This window comes from Mesocricetus auratus, unplaced genomic scaffold (genome assembly GCF_017639785.1).
Source record: "Mesocricetus auratus isolate SY011 unplaced genomic scaffold, BCM_Maur_2.0 Super-Scaffold_100010, whole genome shotgun sequence".
Classification (NCBI taxonomy): Eukaryota; Metazoa; Chordata; class Mammalia; order Rodentia; family Cricetidae; genus Mesocricetus; species Mesocricetus auratus.
In genome coordinates, this window is record NW_024429194.1 from 177,618 (window position 1) to 197,710 (window position 20,093).

At 41.0% G+C, this 20,093-nt stretch overlaps 1 protein-coding gene across 4 annotated transcripts; it reads left to right on the plus strand.

The window, feature by feature from the left end:
* The first annotated feature begins 5,499 nt into the window (after window positions 1–5,499).
* Adcyap1 (adenylate cyclase activating polypeptide 1) lies at window positions 5,500–12,990 on the plus strand. 4 transcript variants are annotated; one of them, XM_005077053.4, is made up of 6 exons: window positions 5,500–5,722; window positions 6,045–6,157; window positions 6,492–6,599; window positions 8,610–8,741; window positions 9,199–9,297; window positions 10,357–12,990. In XM_005077053.4, exons 3-6 carry the CDS (start codon window positions 6,493–6,495, stop codon window positions 10,544–10,546), a joined length of 528 nt encoding a protein of 175 aa, XP_005077110.1. In that variant the 5' UTR covers window positions 5,500–5,722; window positions 6,045–6,157; window position 6,492; the 3' UTR covers window positions 10,547–12,990. The 4 variants fall into 4 exon arrangements, with proteins under 4 accessions (XP_005077110.1, XP_021086858.1, XP_040608754.1 ...); XM_021231199.2 differs by having other exon boundaries at window positions 5,500–6,157; XM_040752820.1 differs by lacking the exons at window positions 5,500–5,722; window positions 6,045–6,157; window positions 6,492–6,599 and adding an exon at window positions 7,480–7,865.
* The last annotated feature ends 7,103 nt before the right edge of the window (window positions 12,991–20,093 follow it).

Consider the following 20,093-nt stretch of genomic DNA (forward strand, 5'->3'; position numbering starts at 1 on the left):
TGTTGCATTCTTAAGTATGAAATCATCTTTGGGACAGCAATACTTTTAAACTTCTTAACCTTTAGCCTTTTACCACATAGAAATAGGAATATGTGGCACACTATAAATGCTTAGTCTATAAAACAACCCTCCCTGCAGTATGCAATATGTTTGTATCCTAACAGTTTCAACTGAGTTAACAGAACTTGATTTCTATTCATTAATACATGACTTTAATTAGAAAATTAACAAGTTTTTTTGAGTGAAGTCAAAGGCTAAAGCAGTCCTTAAACTAGTAGTTTGTATTTATAATAACTTTAGAGAAAATAAATATGTAAGCCAGTATAATTTATCATTAACAGTGAAACTCTTTGGAGTCTTTTAGACTTGAATTTGAAGGTGGGGAAGTTCCCTAGTCTCTTTCAATACCAGCCTCTCATGTGTAAAATAGAAGTAGCACTGGTGTCCACAAAGAAAACTATTATGAGGGTAAATTATATTAACCAAGCATTTAGCATGGAAAGTATTCACTAAATTATTGTTTTTACTAATGGGGAGTGGCAACATCAGAGAACCACTTTGGAAGGAAGAATTTAAAACAATTTAAAGAAACAATAAAGTATCAGAGTAAACTCATGACAAATGTAGTTTTAGTCCAAGCAGACAGGCGTTTGTTTGTTTTAATGCAAATATATGTCTGGCTAAAAAGAGAATATTATTTGAAAACTATTTTCTTGGTTTGGAATGTAGATCAGTGCTAAAGCAATTGCATAGCACACCATTTAAAAACAAAATCTTATTGCAAATATTTACATATTCATTGACAGATTAGACTGAATCAAAACTCAGAGAGCAGAGGTTTGGGACATTAAAAGGCCACAGAGCAAGACCCTCTTTTAATTTACATACTAAGACTTTATACATAGATCCCTCTTTCAATGTTTTCAGAAGCTGTCAGCTGAACTATTTAGGATATTGAGTCTCTTGGATGTTCTTCAAGCTTTTACTCCTATATGTAAGCCTTATGTGAGAAGAGGAGGTAGTTGAAGTTAAGAAGACTTTGTGATTTTAAAAATCTCTGGAGAATTTGGCAGAAGCCTCACAGTGAGGCCTGGGTTGTAGGTTTTGGTGGCCAGTAGATTCATGTTCAGCTCAATCGGGCCTCAGAAGAGATGTACACGGAGCTATTGAAATGATCTAACTCCACAACACAAAGTATACTTGCTGTTTTTTGTTTCCTATGTTATCTGCTTTGTGTCTCAAAATCAGCAATTTCTTAGCCATGTGAATGTGCAACTCTTTTCTTGGATTAGAGAGAAATACTTTGCTTGTATGATTTGGAAAGGCTTCCTTTCCTGGTTGTTTTCAGAGTGAGAGGCACTCCATTCTGAAGGTCAGAAAAGTCATGACACATGGGAGTGCTCATATCTCCTTACTTTACAGTGAGTTCAGAGGAGAATGATGCAGACAGCAAAGGAAGCCATGGTCATAATGTTCTGTGGCAGAACATTTGAGTTTCCCTACAGGTGGAATCAGTATGAAGTGAGTCATTAGTCATCACATTTTCTGGAAGAGTCAGAAGAGAAAGGTTTAGAGTGAAATTGAATACTGACTTATAATTCAGTTCTGTCATTCACAAGGGAGGATGATGTTCTGCATTAAGCTTATTCACCAGAAAGGCTCACAATAGGCTGGTTCTTACTTTAAGTGCCAACTAGAAAAGAATAGGAAGAGAACACATGGTTTTTGAAATCTTTATTGGATATTACTTATGATAGGAATATGTAAAGATGCCTTGTGCAAACATGTACTTTTTATATGATTAAAAATTCTGGTGGAGAAGGGGATAGACAGTAGTGGTAATGTGCAATGGCGAGAGCTAAGCAGTTAAAAAAAGGAATGGGACACAGGGAAATTATGAGTGCTGTGAATGACCGGGTTAGGAGGAAAAGAGTAGATATCTTCTTACCTGGGAAACTGAGTCCCACGTCACTGGTCAGTATAAAGGCAAAAGATAAATTAAAGATAATGTAATTCACCATGGATTTGATGGATGAAGATGGTCATTCAACAGATTCTCCAGGTAGAGATGGTTCAAAGACCAGAAATCTGGCTAACAGATAAGACCCTGCCAACACTATTGTGTTTGCTAATGGGAAATTACCTGTAAATTAAAACTCTCAACAGCAGTCATATTTCAAAAGATTAAAACTGTTCAATACAAAAATATACTTCTTTGAAAGCTAAAAAGTTCTTTTAATTGAGTGTTGACTCAATGTTCAAGGCTCCACACCAGAAATGCAGATGTGTCAGGAGAAACAATTTGGTTCTTCTATCTTTTTTATGATAATATGATTGCAGCTAATGTAACATTTCTAGGTTTCATAGTCTGGAGAGAAACTGCTAGCTTGGTAAGTCTACCAAACTGTGAGGACGAAGAGGTAGGTATATGGGTGTTAGACAGAAGGCTTTCCATTCCTTTGTGCTAACTAGAAGGTTTGACCCTCCTCCCTTTTTGCAATTATATATAGGATATCTGTCAATTCCTCATGTTATTTAAAGAGTCACTGGTAGGAGGTTATAAAAATCCATTTGGGATAGAAATTGGGTAAAAAAAAACAAAACCAAAATAGAATCAGAAGGCCTTCCCCATCCCCATATTCTCTTCTTTCCTACTCCCTATTCTTCCCAGAAACAGCTGTTTAGTTTAAGGTCCCTTAGATCTGTGCTTAAGTTCCTTCCTGTGTCTTAGTCCAAGTAGCCAGGTGCATGCCTAATTAACAAGTCTACATGGTTGACTTTTGTCTCTTACCTAGTCTTTTCTGGGCACACCAGTCAGTGTGGACAGTGTTGGGTGGGAAGCTTTCTTTACTGTTCTTTGGGTGATAGTTTCTTACTGCATGTAGATGTAAAACTCCAAATTCAAAAGCCTCCCAGATACAGCACTTTAAGGAGCATCCCTGAGATTAGTGGCAAATGCCCACTCTTGTGAGTAGTAGTTAAGGAGCCACACTGGTCTTTGAGATATCACCCTCCATTCAAAGCAGAAAGGGCTCCAGTGGATGGATTTGACCAAGTGAGATGCGGTCCCAAACTCACACAGCTCTCAGAACCTTAGCCCTCAACTCCTCATTTCTTTTCTCACAGAACTTACTCATTTCTCATCAACCAAGCATTCAGCCTTCTCCCCTTCTCCCAATATTTCTGACCAGAGCTCTCAATATGCTAGATCAGAAACTCCCTGATCTCTAGAGACAAAATTCTCCTAATTAAAGATGGCCATTGGCCATGAAAATATCTGTGAGAACGAGTCTGTTTGAATTTTAGCACTCAGACCAGTGCAGGGCAGGGCTAGGTGGGCTGTAGATGGCACCCAGAAAGACAAGGTCTCTGAAGTTCATCCACTAAGAATCTCAAAATCTCTGCTGAGTTTTTCACTCTAGTGACTGGAATCGACCTCAACTCATGTGATTTTAGGGTGTTGGACCCTGAGTAACCTCTGAGCAAAATTGACACAATCCCAGTGAGCTGAAAGCAAGCTGGCACTCTTGAAGGCTTGCTTATTTTTCCTGTTTGTGGTTTCCTCCCTTAGCAGATCGTGAAGTCAACAAAATTCCCCACACGGTGGCTCTCTTGGCTAAAGTTGGGCATTGAGCGGTGCAATTTTAAACAAGTAGTCTTGGAGATTTTAAAATATTTTTTCCAGATTGAACTCATTTCAAAATTCAAGTGGGAGGCAAAAGTGAGGATTTTAATAGGGTTCACGTTTTAATTGCAGAGAGGAGGAAGTAAGGAAAGTCACTGTAGGCAATAGCTTTGGACAAGTTTGTTAAGAAAGGCCGCTCTGCTGGGTTATCCTTCTTATTCACTGCAGGCTCTTTGTGTGAGGGTTGGGGAAAGTGGCCACTAAGCACATAATACAGGCAAGCAGACACTCCAGCAGACAGATATAATACACAGAGAAATGTCAAGAAAGAAACGTCCCCCATGTAGAACTAATTTGTTGAAAGTAGTCAATCTAAAGATACAAGGAAACTAAGAGGAAACAGGCAGTTTTGGATATCCATAGTCAGGAAATAAGGAAAATGTTTATTCTTGGAGGAAGAATTAAATCTCAAAAAGTAGGAATAGCATTAAAACACTATGCTTCTGAAAAAATATGCATAACTAACAGCTTATTTAAACACTAGCCCCAAAAAATCACAGTAACAGGAAGCACTCCCACTTAATTGTAATTTCCTCTATTTTTTGGTGTGTATAAGATCCAAATAGTTAAAATATACACTAATTGTTACTGATGCTTCTATTTCCCTTTGAAAAAAAAGACACTCAAGATCTCTTAGTGAACCAGCAATTTATGAATCTTCTGGAATTACTCAGGGGCTCAGAAGGCTCCTGGTGGATGTGGTTTTTCCTTATTGTTTTCTTCTTCTCATTTTATTTTTAGTTAAAAATATTAACTAATCCCAGGGAAGGGTTCCTGGTAGTAACCTTCACCAGGATAACCTGTGCTAGGAATCCTCCTACATTTCCAGCCTGTATTTCCCTAAACAGAATTCAACTTGTAAGAGAAGTGTAAGACACACATTTCTCACTCTCACATTCTTAAAATTTCAATTATTTCAGAAAACATGGTTTCAATTTATAAAATCAGTAAGAGCCACAAAGAGTGTGAAAGTGTGCAAACAAGGAAGGTAGAGATCCAACTACCAGGACTAAGAAGAAAAAGCTCTGCGCTGAAATCTAAGGCAAGGAATAAGAAGGTTCTGAGCACTGGGACATTCTTGGACGCAGGATGCAAGGGGAGATGGATCTGAACAGCAGGGTGATTTCGACAATGAATTGCCACAGTAAGAGCACCACTGCCAAACCTTCAGATTTAGACTGTGGTGAAAATTAAGCTAGTGGCAATTTTCAATGTTTGTAGCATCTGCGCCCAACAGTTCAGCACCCAGTGCCTGGACAGCGCCACAGGCTCTGCTCTCAAGGCAGTCTTTCTTGCCTGTTTTGTCAGTCAGTCCACTCAGAGACACAGCCAGACTCATTAGATATTTACTGAAAATCCTCCAAGACTTCCCTTTAAAACACAAAACGATTTCCATATTTAGTTGCCTATTTGGAATAGCATAAGCAAGAAATTAAGAGATCTAAATTAAATTTATTAATGAGAGAGCTTGATGGTGCTTAATTCTAAAGATCATAGTTATCCTCGAAGGGGCTTGTAAAAAAAGTAAAAAGAAAAGGTACAATAAAAACATGACTTCACCATCCCCTAAATTCCACGAATTCTTCACTTGTCGTTGAGAAATGGGTGAAATCGAAAACCATCAAAATAATTGGACTTCTTAAAAATTGGATTGTGTGAGTGAAAGGTGTTTATGAGAAGCTGATGACTCCGGATCTTATCATCCTGGAGGACAGCACAGAATAGTTAATATGTTCCTTGAGGGACTAGGATGCTGACGTCTTTTACTGATACCGGATCATTACGTGACTGAAAAAAAAAAGGAAGTCATATCATGAATAAAAATCGGAGCGCAACAGTGCAACCAAAATATTCTGTACTTGAAGGCAATTGCAGACAGATGTTGACAAAGAGGTGTCTCTTGAAACCATATTCAGATAGCTTTTTTTTTGTGTTAACTGCATATATAAATACCAGCAGAAGGCCGGTCACCTCTGTCAGCATCAGCAGAAGCCGCATCTTCAGACGCAGCCTGAGTGAGACCTCGGAGCAGAGAAGGTGCCTCGGACTAGCTGCCGGATTAGCCTCCCTCAGAGGCAGCCTGGGCTAGCCCTTTCCTTTCCCATCTTCCTGTTTTCCTTGACTTTCCCCCTTTTTCTTACCCACTAGCTTCTTTCCCCAGGCGGACTTAAGGGCACTCTGCTCCCCCTCCCTTTGGCTGCTCGCCTACTCTGTCTTCTACATCTCTCTCCTCGCCCACCTTCTTCAGTGTCACGCTCCCTTCTACTTCTGTGCGTCTACAAAGTTTTGAGCGGAATTTTAGCCTCGGCAAACACGTCCCCCCCAGCTTCTCTAGCTAATTCCCGCGGCTTCTCTCCAGACACCAGCGCCAGACAGTGAGTGATGCCTCTTGGATTGTGATTCCAGCCCGGAAACTCGAAAGAAGCCCTTTGCCCTCCGTCCTACTTGGCAACCAACCCTCGCCTAGCCGCGGTAAGAGTCTAATAGTAAGGGAGGGGGGAATCTCTTACCATACCATACTAACCGATTCATTGACTACCGCATCCTTCCCTGTGCTGACACAAGTTAGTCTTCTTTAGTTCAATGTCTGGCTAGTTGCTGAGTGCTGGGCACATGCATAGCTTTTTTTCCCCTAACTGTACCAAGGGAGAAGTGGCCAGACACACTAGTGTGTCTAAGTGGCGTTCAACACAGGGAGCAGCAGCTTCGCGGGCTCCCCCAGCTCTCAAGAGTTTCTTGAGATTAGAAGGTGGAAAGCCAGGGGCGATTTTCACTCACTGCGTTCCCTCTTTTCCCTCCTGCACAGAATGACCATGTGTAGCGGAGCAAGGCTGACCTTGCTGGTCTACGGGATAATAATGCATAGCAGCATCTCCTGCTCACCTGCCGCCGGACTCCGTTTCCCTGGGATCAGGTAGGTGCTAGTCTAGGCTGAGCTAGATCTTCCCTTTGCCAGACACCTCCTCTCAGTCGCCTCTCTGCAGTTCTGGATCGCAGGCTGCTAAGCATCGCTTCCTGCGTGTCCAGGGCATTTCTACAGCCTTTGGCTAGGTACCAGGTCCCTAGCTAACCCTGGGGGTTAGGAAGGCTCCATTACAGCCAGACTCCCTCCTTCCTCACCAGTGGAGCCCAGGAACCCAGGTAAAGGGTGTGAGTTTCCGACATTTCCCCCTCCAACATGCCCAAGGGAGGGGGTAGGGCGCCCCCTCCCCCGCTCAGCTTCTTTTACCTATTCTTGGGACGAATTGCAGAACTTCAGCTCCCAGAGAAAAGCCCGGGGTTGAGAGTGAAGCTCTCTCCACTTTGCTTTGTTACTGCCTATTCTGGACTATTGGGGCGGGGTCTCTCGCTCCTCCGCCCTTCCTGTTGTCTCGCATCGTAACAGCTCTCTTTCAAATGAATCCCGTTTCAACTAGAGTTTGAGCCTTAGACTTCTTGTGTGTGTGTGTGTGTGGGGGGGGGGAGTCTTGGCCAGCCACGGCTAAAGAAAAGCTACTTGAGAGACAGAAAACACAAGAAGGAGAGAGGAAGGGGTAATAAACAGATGCGAAGAAAGGAGAGGAAGCCAGAAGGCTGGAGGGGTTGGGGGACAACCTAGCCCACTTAAGGATGCAGAAAACCCGGCTTTTGTCTTGGCATCTGCTTCTAATCGTGAGGCGCAGCCCGGGTTCCCTACTGTAGCCTCAGACCACCCCACCCTTATGCGGGGCAGGGAAAATGCGTGGGTCCGCGTTGATGGGTGCGGGGTTGCACTGAGGGCAGCCAGGAGCGCTCAGCGTTGACACTGAGTTGACTCTTGCAGCCGCGCCCAAGAACCTCTGCCTTAAGGGGCGTCTGCCCATTAATGTATTGGCAGACAGGAATCCTAGCTTCTTCATCAGGATTCTGGCATGTGGGCGCCGGGAAGAGCAGGGGGTGGCCAGAAAGATCCTGGGTCTGGGGCCTGAATTGGGGGCATACGGAGGCAAGCGAGAAGTCTGGATGTGGGCGGTGAGGAGGATCTCATCCGACTCTGGCCTCTCCGGGAAGGGCTGAAAGGTGATAGAGCGGCCCAAGTAAGACTGGACCCTGCCTGAAGAATGTTATTTGTCCCTATTGCATTCCGCATATATCCAAGGTCCAAAAGCCAACGACTTTTTGTCCTCTACTGCCTGTCCTCTGTCGGACATGGAGGCGATAGGTGAGGAGACTGTGAGATCTATGGAATGTCAGTCCCCAGTCGACCCCTTTCCTTGCGCTCTGAGGTTGAGATGGAATCCAGTCTCCCCCGCCATTACTAACTGATCAACAGAAACTTGAAAGCCCTCTTTCACCTCTGACTATTCTCAAAGCTCCGTGTGCCTAGCACTTTTCCTGGGTGATAGGCACTGGAGCGCTCTACCGCACCACAGAGTGAGCCAAACTAGCTAAGTTTAGGGGCATCTATTATTCATGTTCCTAGCAGATTCTCTCCAGCCCAAAATAGAAGCTGGAGGTTCTCTGTGACCTACATCCGCGCGGGGAAGGGCTCCCCTGGGCTGGGCGGGTTGGATGGGGGTGGCTGCTGCCGGAGTTGGCCTCCTGCATGCTACCTACCCACCTATCCCTTCCATTCTGCTCTGGGTCTACCTGTCTCTGCTCATATCATCTCGTAGGATCTTTCTTGTGTGTTCTAAATGCTCCTAGGGGGAAGCCTTCACTTGGCCAGGTATTGGGGGTCTACAGAGTTGTTTAGTCTTCTTGGCGACTTGAGGAGACATGAGCGAATTTCCTTGTGGGGCAGGAAATGATGCTGGGTGTAGTTCCCTTACCTCGTTCCTAGGAAGAAAGGATAATTCTCCGGGAGGGGGGGGCATAACGAAGAAGGAAAATCAATGTGACTTTTTTGGTACCTGGCAGAACTGGGGAGGAACTTTTAATGACCCTCTTTCTGGCTATCTCGCAGACCAGAAGATGAGGCTTACGACCAGGACGGAAACCCTCTACAGGACTTCTACGACTGGGACCCTCCGGGCGTAGGGAGCCCCGCCTCTGCTCTGCGTGACGCCTATGCCCTTTACTATCCAGCGGACAGGAGGTATAATCCGTCGGGCTTCCTTCACCTTAATGCTTGGGCCTGTCGTGGCGGGAGGGGCCCGGTAGTGGCTCTAAAACTAGGGCACTTCCCATGAAAGTCCTCAAGCCTCCCTTCTATCTGGGTGAATTCATGAGAGCCACAGAAAATTAGCAGACAGATCCCTGTGAACCTGAGGCCGCACCAGGGACAGAAAGCTCTGCGGCACGGGAGGTGTCAGTGAGTGTGCAACTCAGTAGGTGAGGAGCTCTCAGGCCAGCCAGGTCGCCCCAGGGGCCAGGGCTAAACCTCATCTTAGATTCACCTCCGGGAAACTTCTCAAAGTAACTCCCAGATCCTGTGTCACTAACGGTTGTCGGGTGATCCTCCTTGAAAGCCCAGCAAGTGGGGAGCCTTGGCTGTCATTTGAAGGGCCAAGGCAGTGAGTGACCCAGGTCGCATATTTTGTCTCCCCCATTAGAGATGTCGCCCATGAGATCCTTAACGAAGCCTACCGCAAAGTCTTGGACCAGCTGTCCGCCAGGAAGTATCTGCAGTCAGTCGTGGCCAGGGGCGTGGGGTAAGAGTTTGCGACAGAATTAACCGCGAGTGATGCGCGCGCCAGGGTGGGTGACGGTACTGAGAGCGTGCAGGGAGGGCGGGGCAGCTTCTACGTTTAAGCGCGCCAGTACGCCTGTGCGCCTGAGGGTGTGTCTGCGTCCTGGCATTTAGGTGGGTATTACCAGCCTCGGGCGGAGTTCTAGAAGTTGGGCGTTTAAATTTGTCCTAAGAGCACAGACCCCGTGAGAAAGAGGGTAGGAAAATTGGGGGTTGGATCCTTGTTGAACCGAGAACCAAGTCAAGTCAGATAACCCCCTTCCCAGTCATTCAAAACCCTGGAGGTTCCTGGAAGGGCTTGCCCTAATTTGGGGGAGGAGCATTACGTTTACTATGAAGACAAACTTAAGGAATAAAGTCCCCGAATTGGATACTTAAAAGAAACAGTTTTTGCTCCGGCTAGACAAACCCAGAGCTAAGGTCTTGCGTGAAGCTTGTGTCAGCAGAAGGCAATATTAAAATAAAGCCCACAGGGAAGCAGATTACATTTAACCATGAATAATTCATGCAGTGAAAAATATTGCCTACAGCCTGTCGCCTTATATCACTATCACGTTTTTCAACTTAACGTAGGCAAAGATAGAGGCGAGCCCGTGTTTGCCTAGATTTGCAGAATCGATAACTTGGCAGAAGCCAGCGAGGCCTTTAGGAACCTTTGTATGTCGGGTGGTGGAAAGGTACAAGTCCGGACAATTTAGCTAGCGGCATGGATAGTGTAGTCTCGAGAAGCCACGTTTGGAGAAAAGATTAAAGAGAGCGTATTCTCCGGACGCCCTGGGGTGCTTCAGAAATATCTAGAAAGATGGGAAAGATCTAGTGCCAGGAAACTGTGGGTGGGAAGGAGGTTCCCCGGGGTCTCCAGCACAGTATTCCTGCCAGCTGGGACGCCGCAGAGGAGGGCTGCGCCGGGACGTTCGGAGTCCTGCAGGCTCCGGCGTGGGGGTGGGGCACACTTGTTTCCAATACACACACTCAACGTGTCTCCCACCCCGCCCCCTCTCCCCGCCCCCTCTCCTTCCAGGGAGAACATAGGTGCGGGCGCAGCGGACGACCGGGCTCCCCTTACCAAACGCCACTCGGACGGCATCTTCACCGATAGCTACAGCCGCTACCGAAAACAAATGGCGGTCAAAAAATACTTGGCGGCCGTGTTAGGGAAAAGGTATAAACAGAGGGTTAAAAACAAAGGACGCCGAATAGCGTACTTGTAGCGATGAGTTGCCAGCTACGGTGTGTATAAAATGAAAAGTCGTTTTCCAAATTGACTGACCAGTCATCGCTCATGTGTTCTTTCCAAACATGTATTTATGTATGAAGTAAAGCCATTAAATGACTATTTTGATAATAATATTGTTTTTCTTTTTACGAAGCACTAGAGAATGCACAGATATACTTTGTGGACCAATTATTGATATATATTATAAATATATATTAAGAATATATATAAGTATAACAGAGAGCAATTAACAAGCGTGCACAAGGATTGAAAATTCGCCTGAGCTGTTTATGTTTTTATATAAAATGAATAGAAAAAATAGACAATCATTGTTTTGAATATTACTCCTATTTTTGTAAACTGGAATTAAAGGATAGTATTTTTATCCACAACAGGCCTGAAGATATCAATAATGGCCATTTGCTACTGTAAAAAAAAATGATGCCCTGCTCCAGGGGAATTCTGAGGTAATGACTGGGGGAATTGCTGAAGGGCTTTCTTTCCCTGTGAGTCTCTGGGGCAGGCTGCGTGAACCCAAGCCTAACTCAAGCGGGCATTGTCCCACTGGCTGCGGGCAATTCCAACACTTTTGCTTTCTTTGATTCTACTTTTATGTGTATTTGTCTCTCCTCAGACTCTCAGCCCAGAAGGAAATTCTAATTAACAACTAGATCCAAATTGTGCTTATCCCCAGAATTCATGTCATTCCCTGGGATGAGAGTTGAGGAATTGTACAGAGGAGACCGGCTTGGAGAGAGCTCTCTTCTCTGTACTTCCCGATTCTTCAGGGAACGGACTATCCCAAGGTTAGGGAATTTGGAACAAAGTGAAAGAAATAGAGGCGGATTGGAAGAGGCAGAGTTTGTGGTGGCAGAGGAGGACCCTGCAGAGGGACTGGTTTGAGAACTGCCCCAAGTCTGAGAATCAGGGGGCAAGTCCAGCCCCTTTGCAGATTCCACTGTCTGACAAATTGGGTGCTGGGTATTGGAAATAAGTGCAAAGTACAATGTGTTTTTCTCCAGTGCTGTCCATGCTTCTCATTTTGTGAACCGGCCAGGGTCCTCCCCTTTGAACCCTACCCTGTAGAAGCCACCCCTGTTTGTGGTTTTTCTGGAGAACCCTCCTTTCTACCCCAACCTCCTGCATTGTTTAAGAATCGTTTACCATTTTTCACTCACTTCTCTTAAATTTGTGAATGCTACTCATTTGTTTTGTTGTTGTTTGATGCAAGCAGTTACTGTGAAGTTTAGGAACCCCTGTGTAGCTACCACCAAGTAATTATGCACTAAACATGAACTTTTTGTTTCTTGAGTTTGTAGGTAAAATGTATTTTTCTACATTATGGCTTATTGCTTAGTAAAACTTGTTTCATAAAACCAATCTTTGTCATATTAGAATGTGTAGTGTTCCAATATTGCTCAGTTTGACTTACTGATAAATCATTTAAACCCCATCATTATATGTATGAGTACTATCTTATATTTCTGGTCAAGAGTGGTATAAGCAGGGTCCCACATCCCAACCTTGTATCCTGTCTTGGCTAAAGAAAGCATGTCTGTTTCTTGTCAATTTCTTGAACATATATGGAATAATCTTTATAAACAAAAGAACCTTCACCCAGCAACCAGATCAAGCAGCAGCAAACCAGCAAGTCTCCCAAATTTTAGGCACAGATTTTCAAAAAAAAAAAAAAAAAAAGAACAAGAAAAAAAAACCCACCCATTAGTTTGTAAAGTTTAAATGAGTTTTCCTCTTTCCTGTACAGATTTGGTTAGTATGAAGTCAGGCATCTAAGAAAACAGAACTGTATTTGCATTCCCAGGCGGGTGGATGGATGCTGCCCCGAGATCACATTGCAAATAGAGAAAGCAGGCATTCGATGTCAGCCTGTGTCCGGCTACAGGATCAATCTTGATTTCAGCAGTCTCCTCAGGCAATGTGACCCGGGATGCAGTTTGCAGCTTTAGTGCCTTTCTTTGCCTTTTAAATCGCCACGAATCACAGATGGCTATTTAGTGGCCCTACAATGCTGCAACACATCGGCTTGCGTTTTAGTCTTAATTATTTGTTTCTTGGATAATGGGCAGAGTTTTCTGTATTTGTGTCAGCTGTTAGTGGTGAAACAAGGCTCTAGTGAACCTTTTATTTATGAAGTCTAACTTAGTGCTCACGTGGCTAGTGGCAAGCATTTTACAGTGATCACCCAATTTAATCTTTTGTATACTTTTTAGAAATGCCAAGAGCCTTACTAAACTGGAGCATATTTATGATATAGTGATGATATAGGTAGATGTTAGTCTTGGAGCTCTTATTTTGTGTGCAACTGATTATAGAAACATATTAACCAAGCATTATTACACACATAATATCTATAATTAGGACTTTGATAACTGTTATATAAAGTGTGTAAAATTTGTATGAATAAATTTTTGTAAACAATTCACTTTGGTCTAATGTTTGGAGAAAAACACACTCAGGAAATGATAATTTTAAAGATACTGTAAAATACTATATTTCTTTAGCAGCCATAAGATTTTTCATGTTTTGAATATATATCAATCTAACCATTGATGTACTTCATAAATTGTACTCTAACATCTGTTTGATGGGGTACCGGACTCAACAAAAACTTTAAAGTAGCTGCTCAGATAAAGAAGCCTAGGAAAACATGAAGCCCAGAAATAGATAAGGATGGTAGAACACTTGTAAGCTACACAGTTTGTCTGCTGGTGTATACATACATGGCTTAGTATTCAGAAAGTTACCAGACAGTGATGGAATATCATATTGCAGTGTTAGGTACACTTACAAAGTAATTAATTTTTAAAAGGTACCTGTATATTAGCTATGTCTTAATGAAATTTTGTATAAAAATGATTTAAACAATCAGTTTGGGAATCACAGAATGTGTTTAAAGATATATGAAGTAATCATTCACAAAAATGTTTTCAGTACAAGGATCAAGGACATAACTAATCAAAGCATTAACAAGAGATTTTAAAAAGTAATGTACTTTGAGGCTCAAGGAAAACACATAAGGTTATTTGTCGGTAATACATGCTATTAATTCAAATTAGTAATATTTAAAGGAAAGCCTTCATATGAAAATCCCATACATTTTCCTGTGTATTTTTTGGTGTTCTTGTTTATTTCTGGGTTAAAAATACCTTGAGATTCACTAACAGTAGTTTATGCCATTTAATGTAAAATGCAACATTTTCAACCTAAAATTCATGTGCTCAATTAGTAAATCAATAAGTATGTTACATTAGTATTTAGAGACTAGTAAGATTTCAAAAAATTATTCTTAGAGCAAAACTCAGAATTTTAGAATCATATATGACAGAGCCCAAATCTAGAAAGTAGATATATATGTAGAAAACAAGAAAAGAATCTAGTATAGTTAGTTTAAATCAGATTTTATTAGCTAAGGAGATTTTCCCCCTTCATTTGTAGTTTTCCTCTTCCTATGTCATAGTATAGTGAATGAAAAGAATGGAAAAAGACAACTTATTTGGTTGAGGACTAATGCAATGACTTGTCAAAGAATTAAAGATAAGCCCCAGACTTGGCTGATATCAAGTGAAGTTCAGTAATTTCACTTGGTGTATGTTTTACATGAGATAATTAAATGACAGGCATTATGATGAAAACTTAAGATAATTGAGTTTTCAATGGTCTAAGATATGTGCCTTACTGATATAAGGACTTGGAACATTGAGATCCAATATAATCCATATTAAACACTTGAAATGGACAGGCTGCTGGTCAAAGAGCTTGACTGACATCTAGATATGTCTTTTGTATCAATATCACTTGGGGTCTTCTTAGTGATGCAAATTCTAGGGTTACACCAGAACCAATGAGCTTACATTTTACATAAAGATGCTACTTTGATGTGCATTAAGTTTGAGACCATTTATATTTAGAATCTGATGACATATAGGTACATATATATTCAGGTTAGTTATTTTTAGTATTAAATAATCATCAGATTATGATCCTTGCATACAGTAATCAATAAGTCACATTCCTTCTCCCCAGGAATGGGCATTAGGCTCTTGGACAAGTACAGTATTTCCTTTAAGTAATTAAGGCCACTAGTTAGTATTATTTTACATGAATATTCTGGTTGCCTCCCTGCCCACCCCATACACACTTATAGGTAATCCCTGAAAGAGTACTTTTCTAAAATACAATCCCAGAAACCTTCAGTCACACGATTAGAAGATCAGTGCTGTGACTATGTAGCAGCTAGCTGGTACCAATTATGGGGACCAAGAAGTCAACTTCCAATTGCATTATATCTCAGTTTGGTTTTAACAGTTTTAAATCTCTGAACTGTTCAGAAGATGACTTCACCTGGAAGTGTCACTATGACCTCAATCCACCCTTTGTACCAGCACAACATCAGAAACCATGATCAAGCCAGCAGGTTTATCTTCTAGTGATATCTCCAAAGAAGAAGCATACACATTCTCATTGCTGCTGCTCTTGCCCCTGCACTGGATCCCTAAATCAACTAGTAGCCTATGGACCTTGACAATTCTCATCCAATCAAACAGTTTTAGCCTTTTTTTGTATCTCGTCCTATGAATGAGCTGTTACTGAATGGCTACCACTGTTACAGAGTTCAAGGTTCTTCCAGTTATTTTTCTCTGACTCCTTTGTGACCTCTTTTCACATGAGATTTTTTAAAATAATAACAGCACATAGGTATAAAAATAGGTATACACATCAAACACCATAATAAATCATATACGTAATTTAGAATATTTTTACTATTTATAATAGATGAAAAGCAAATTTTGCATACGAATGAGCTGGATGCACTTACTTTTACATAAATAATGAATCTTGACTGAATATTTGATACTGCAGAATATCTTCAACCTTTATGAGTTAATTGATAATTTATAGTCATTAATGCTGAGAATGCTGTTGGTATTAATACATATTATAAAATGTCAGAAGCATGTTTAGGGTCATTTTAGATATTTCTGAAAATTAAGCCCTAATATTAAGCCAAAATTTATTTACTGATTAACAACTAATCCAGCAATTTTAAAAATCAAGATCAATATAGTAAAAAACTAATTTGATAACTGTTGCGGAATGAGTAGGCAATGCTAAAATTCTTTGTTTCCACAATTAAATCATTATGTTTTTTATAAAAACATAAAACTGTCTATGTATAGTAACAACACTGAGTTCAAAACATAAAATGGTCTTGAGTCTGAGATGAGATGTTTCAGGAAGTATTTATTGGCATTGTATGGTTTTACAGTACAAACAGTACAAAATATAAATGTTTTGTGTTCAGAACAAAGGTTGCTGTGAAGTCATGTGAAACACTTCTGATTCATTATGCATTTGAGTTTGAATTAATTTTTTGTTTCTCTATTTTGGGAAACCTTTTGCTGTTATCAGATCTTTTCCTGACACATTCTGTTACATGACCCAATGTGGGGTTGCAACACACAGTTTAAGAAGTTGTTCTTAAAAGGACAGCTTCATAGTCTTTGAATGGGAGTGTATTTTTTCCATTCCAATAATCTCTATTTGCATGGAATATCTCCTTTAACTATTCAATGTCAATCATCTGTAAGGTCCAAGGACTCAAGTCTCCTCCTTTCCTCTTAATCCTCCTTCATGTGCATCCACCTCTCTTGTTGGCCTTAGACACAAAAATCTCTTACCTCCACACCCTAAGTGCTAGAATTATAAGCATGCAGGACCACATCAGCTCTCAAGCCCGCCTTTTCTAAAAAGCACCATCAGACACCAAGAGTCATTATCACCTCATTTTGAGACAATTTACTCATGTACTGTTTCTTGTACACTTTCTTTCTGTATTGCTACTTCTGATCTGGCTCACTCTTTAAAAAGTATTTTGTAAGTTAATGACTTGTTCCTAGATAGTCTCTTGGAGTGTTATCTGGGTGGTATGTTGTACCTTGCTGACTTCTGAAGGTAATCTGGTATGCTTCTAGAGACATAAGAAATGTCTTTCTTGAATGAATACATTAATCTGAAGATTTGAAGGATTCTCCATGACATTTCTTCCATATTATAAATAGTTGTTGAGGTGAAAAATATATTTAGGAAGTGAAATTAACTTATTAATTTGGTATTTATCAGAATTCTTACTCAATCTACCTTTAGGAAAAACTACATAGAAAAGAAAGGCAAATCAATTAGGTATGCTTCTGCCATAGGATAAAATGATCATTAACATAGAGGCAAAGGCTAAAATAAACTCAACCCATATGGCTTTTTATTTTATCATTCTGATAAAGAAAAGAAGGCTTGCATTTTCACACTAAAGCAGATCACCAAATGCCACAAGATAGTAATTCTTTCCCTGCTTGGAAAATAAATATCTTGAGATTCAAACAGGGAACTAGACTTTCCTCAAATTGATAGCATAATAGTTATGTATGATTGGCAGAGAAACTTCCTTGTCAATGAGAATGTAATTTAAAACATGATTTGGTAGATTGGAAAATGGAAATTATATATAATATATATAGTTACCATATATATATATATATTGTTATCCCTTAATAGTCATGACACTATTGCACTAGTGTGCACATTTTCCAGGCAGGTTTGTGGTACAGCAAATCAAAGCTGATAAACTGCTGCTGATTCTCCTAATCAGTCTTAAACTCTCTGGTTGGAGGTTCAGTCTCTGATAACCCAGGTTAGCTGATTTCTGTGGATTTTCTTGTGGTGTCCTTGAACCACAATCCTTGGCTCTCACAATCCTTCCTCCCCCTCTTCCACAGGATCCCCCGAGCTGATCCCTCTTGGGTTCCCATGCCCACTCCCCATCCAGACCCCATCCCCCACCCCATCCACCTGTGATATCTATTCTATTTCCCCTTAACAGTGGGGTTCATGTGTCCCTCCACTTGAGTCCTCTTTGTTACTTAGCTTCTTTGGGTCATTGGATTGTGCCATGGTTATCCTTTACATTATGGCTAATATCCACTTATAGGTGACCACGTACCATATTTGTCTTTCTGTGATCACACGTTCTTAATCCATCCATCTGTTGATGGGTATACCAGTAAATGAGTGTATCTGTGTCTTGGCTGATGTGTATGATGCTACAATGAGCATGGTGTTTTAGTAACCATTAATTTCAAGTATTAAATAAAAATAATCAAGCAATTTTAATGATTTTGAAAAACATCCTTTATTGAAATGTCCACTTTGGTACCTAACAATGTGAGCATCAAGCCAATATTCCAGAGAACTAATCACATGGTAGGAGCATCTGAAATGATCCAGGGCCTTATGCTGTATGCTCTGTGAGGTACTATTGTGTGTGAGGCTACCTTACTAGTATGAATAGGGTTGTATTTCATTAACAGAGTGAATAAAGCTATCACTACAGAGAAAATGTTTTCTTATTGAGTAACTTGCCAGTATGGGCTCAGCCCCTCTAGGCAGAAGCCTGGGGCAGTCATCTACAAGGGCTCTATTATATGAGAGGGGTTTAGTTATAGTGTGTGAGAAATGCCTCTAATATCACCACTAGGCTCTGGGCTCATTCTGGAATCTATTCCCTTATTTGCCTCAGATTCAGTTGTAGTTTAGCTCTTGTTCTTAAATAGAGAATTTTGGGTGTTTAACTTAGAGTCTTAACTTTGCTTCAGGAAAAAAGGGGAACTCAGTTTGCAGTAGTCTCAGGAGCCAAGAGTTTAGGTTAATACGCACATGGAAAGGGAAAGCCAGAGACCCAGCTAAGGTGGTAGTAGCCCGAGTGGTGTATTTCATTTTACTTTCCAATATTAACAACATATTTTATTTAATCTAATGTATTTAAAACATTATTGTTTTACTGTGTATTAAATGTTAATTATTCTTTATTTTAAAAATTATTTATTTTATTTCTGATTATGTGCCTCTTTGTGTATGGGACATGCATGTGAATACAGGCATTCATGGCATCAGATATGGATGTTAGAAATTGAACTCACTTAGGTACTCTTCAAGAACAGAATGCACTCTTAACTTCTGAGACACCTCTCCAGCCTCATTAAAAAATATAGGGTATTTACTTTTATAAACATTTTATTAGAATATATTGTACAAAACTGTGGGCTTTGTTGTGACACTTTCATATGGGCATATAACGAACTTTTCTCATAATTCCTCCTTAGCCTTCTCTTACTCCCTCATACTCCCGTTCATCTCCTTCCTCTTCTTTAATCATCTGTCTTGTAATTTCAGGTCTTCCTTTCCTCCTTGATTCCACGTATAAGAGAAATAAGATACTCCTGGCTTGTTTTGCTTAACACGTTAATTTGCAGTTCTCTCCGTTAGATCATATGGCTTACAAAAACAAACAAACAAACAAACAAAAAACCAAAAACCAAACAAACCACAACTTCATTCTTTATGGCTGGATAGGACTCAAATTTTCTTTATTCAATGATTTGCTACTGGGTACTTATGCTGATTGTGTAAGTTGATTCTGAATAATTTTGTAATAAGCACAGGTATGTAGGAAGCTGTGTGGTATGTTGGCTTTGATTCTTTCAGGCTTGCATCCATGAGTACTGTACTATAACTGGATAATGCAACAGTTTTGAGTTTAGGATTCTGAGGGACCTCCAGTATGATTTCTCTTTTTGTTACTTCTCCCCTCTGCCACAGCCTTGGGTCAAACTGGCAATTCCTTCTCTCCCTCTGTTCCAATAACTGGAGTCTCTGATTCTTTCCAAGTCTTATGTGTCCAGCATTACACTTTAGTATGTTCTCCCATTGCTTCCCAACAAGAAGCTGCTTTCTTTCCATTTACATTCCCATGAGAAGCTGAGAGGTACTGCTTGAATCAAATCCTGTCTTGGATCCCATCTCCTCACAGTGGGTGTTGGGGCTGGGCCTAGGATATCATACTTGTTAGTTTTATGTCAACTTGACACAAGACAGAATCAAATGGGAAGGGGAACCTCAACTGAGAAAATGCCTTCAACAGATTGTCTGTAGGAAAAAAGTTTGTGGGGGGCATTTTCTTGATTGCTAATAGATAGAGGAGGGTGTAGCCTACTATGGGCTGTGTCACCCTAGGTTATGTAGTCCTGGATTCTGTAAGTGGGGTGAGTCTACTGTGAATTCCTGCCCTGATTTCCCTGTAGTGAGTCTTTTTCTGTCCCATCAGCCAGCTTCCAAATAATGATATGGAGACTTTGTATTAATTATGAAAGCTCAGTCTTGTCTTAGGCTTGTGCCATTAGCTCTTATAACTTAAGTTAACCTGCTTTCATCAATCTATATTTTGCCATGGATTTTTTCCTTTCTTCCATCTTGCACCCCCTGTTTCCTCTCTGTGTCTCCTGGCATCTCCTCGGTGCCTTGATTATTAGCTCTTACTTCTTCTCTCTGCCAGGAAGTTCCACCCATACCTCCTGCCTAGTTACTGGCCATTCATCTCTTTATTAAACAAATCACAGAAATATAGCTTCACACAGTGTACAAATATTCCACAACACTTCCTTTCATGATGACTACAACTATAGGTTGAAATA

What these genes read in the sequence shown, in the direction of transcription:
- Adcyap1 (XM_021231199.2), top strand. Translation starts at nt 6,493, where the DNA reads ATGACCATGTGTAGCGGAGCAAGGCTGACCTTGCTGGTCTACGGGATA. An exon ending in CTCCGTTTCCCTGGGATCAG is followed by an intron (nt 6,600 to 8,609) that starts GTAGGTGCTAGT and finishes GCTATCTCGCAG; the next exon opens with ACCAGAAGATGAGGCTTACG. An exon ending in TACTATCCAGCGGACAGGAG is followed by an intron (nt 8,742 to 9,198) that starts GTATAATCCGTC and finishes CTCCCCCATTAG; the next exon opens with AGATGTCGCCCATGAGATCC.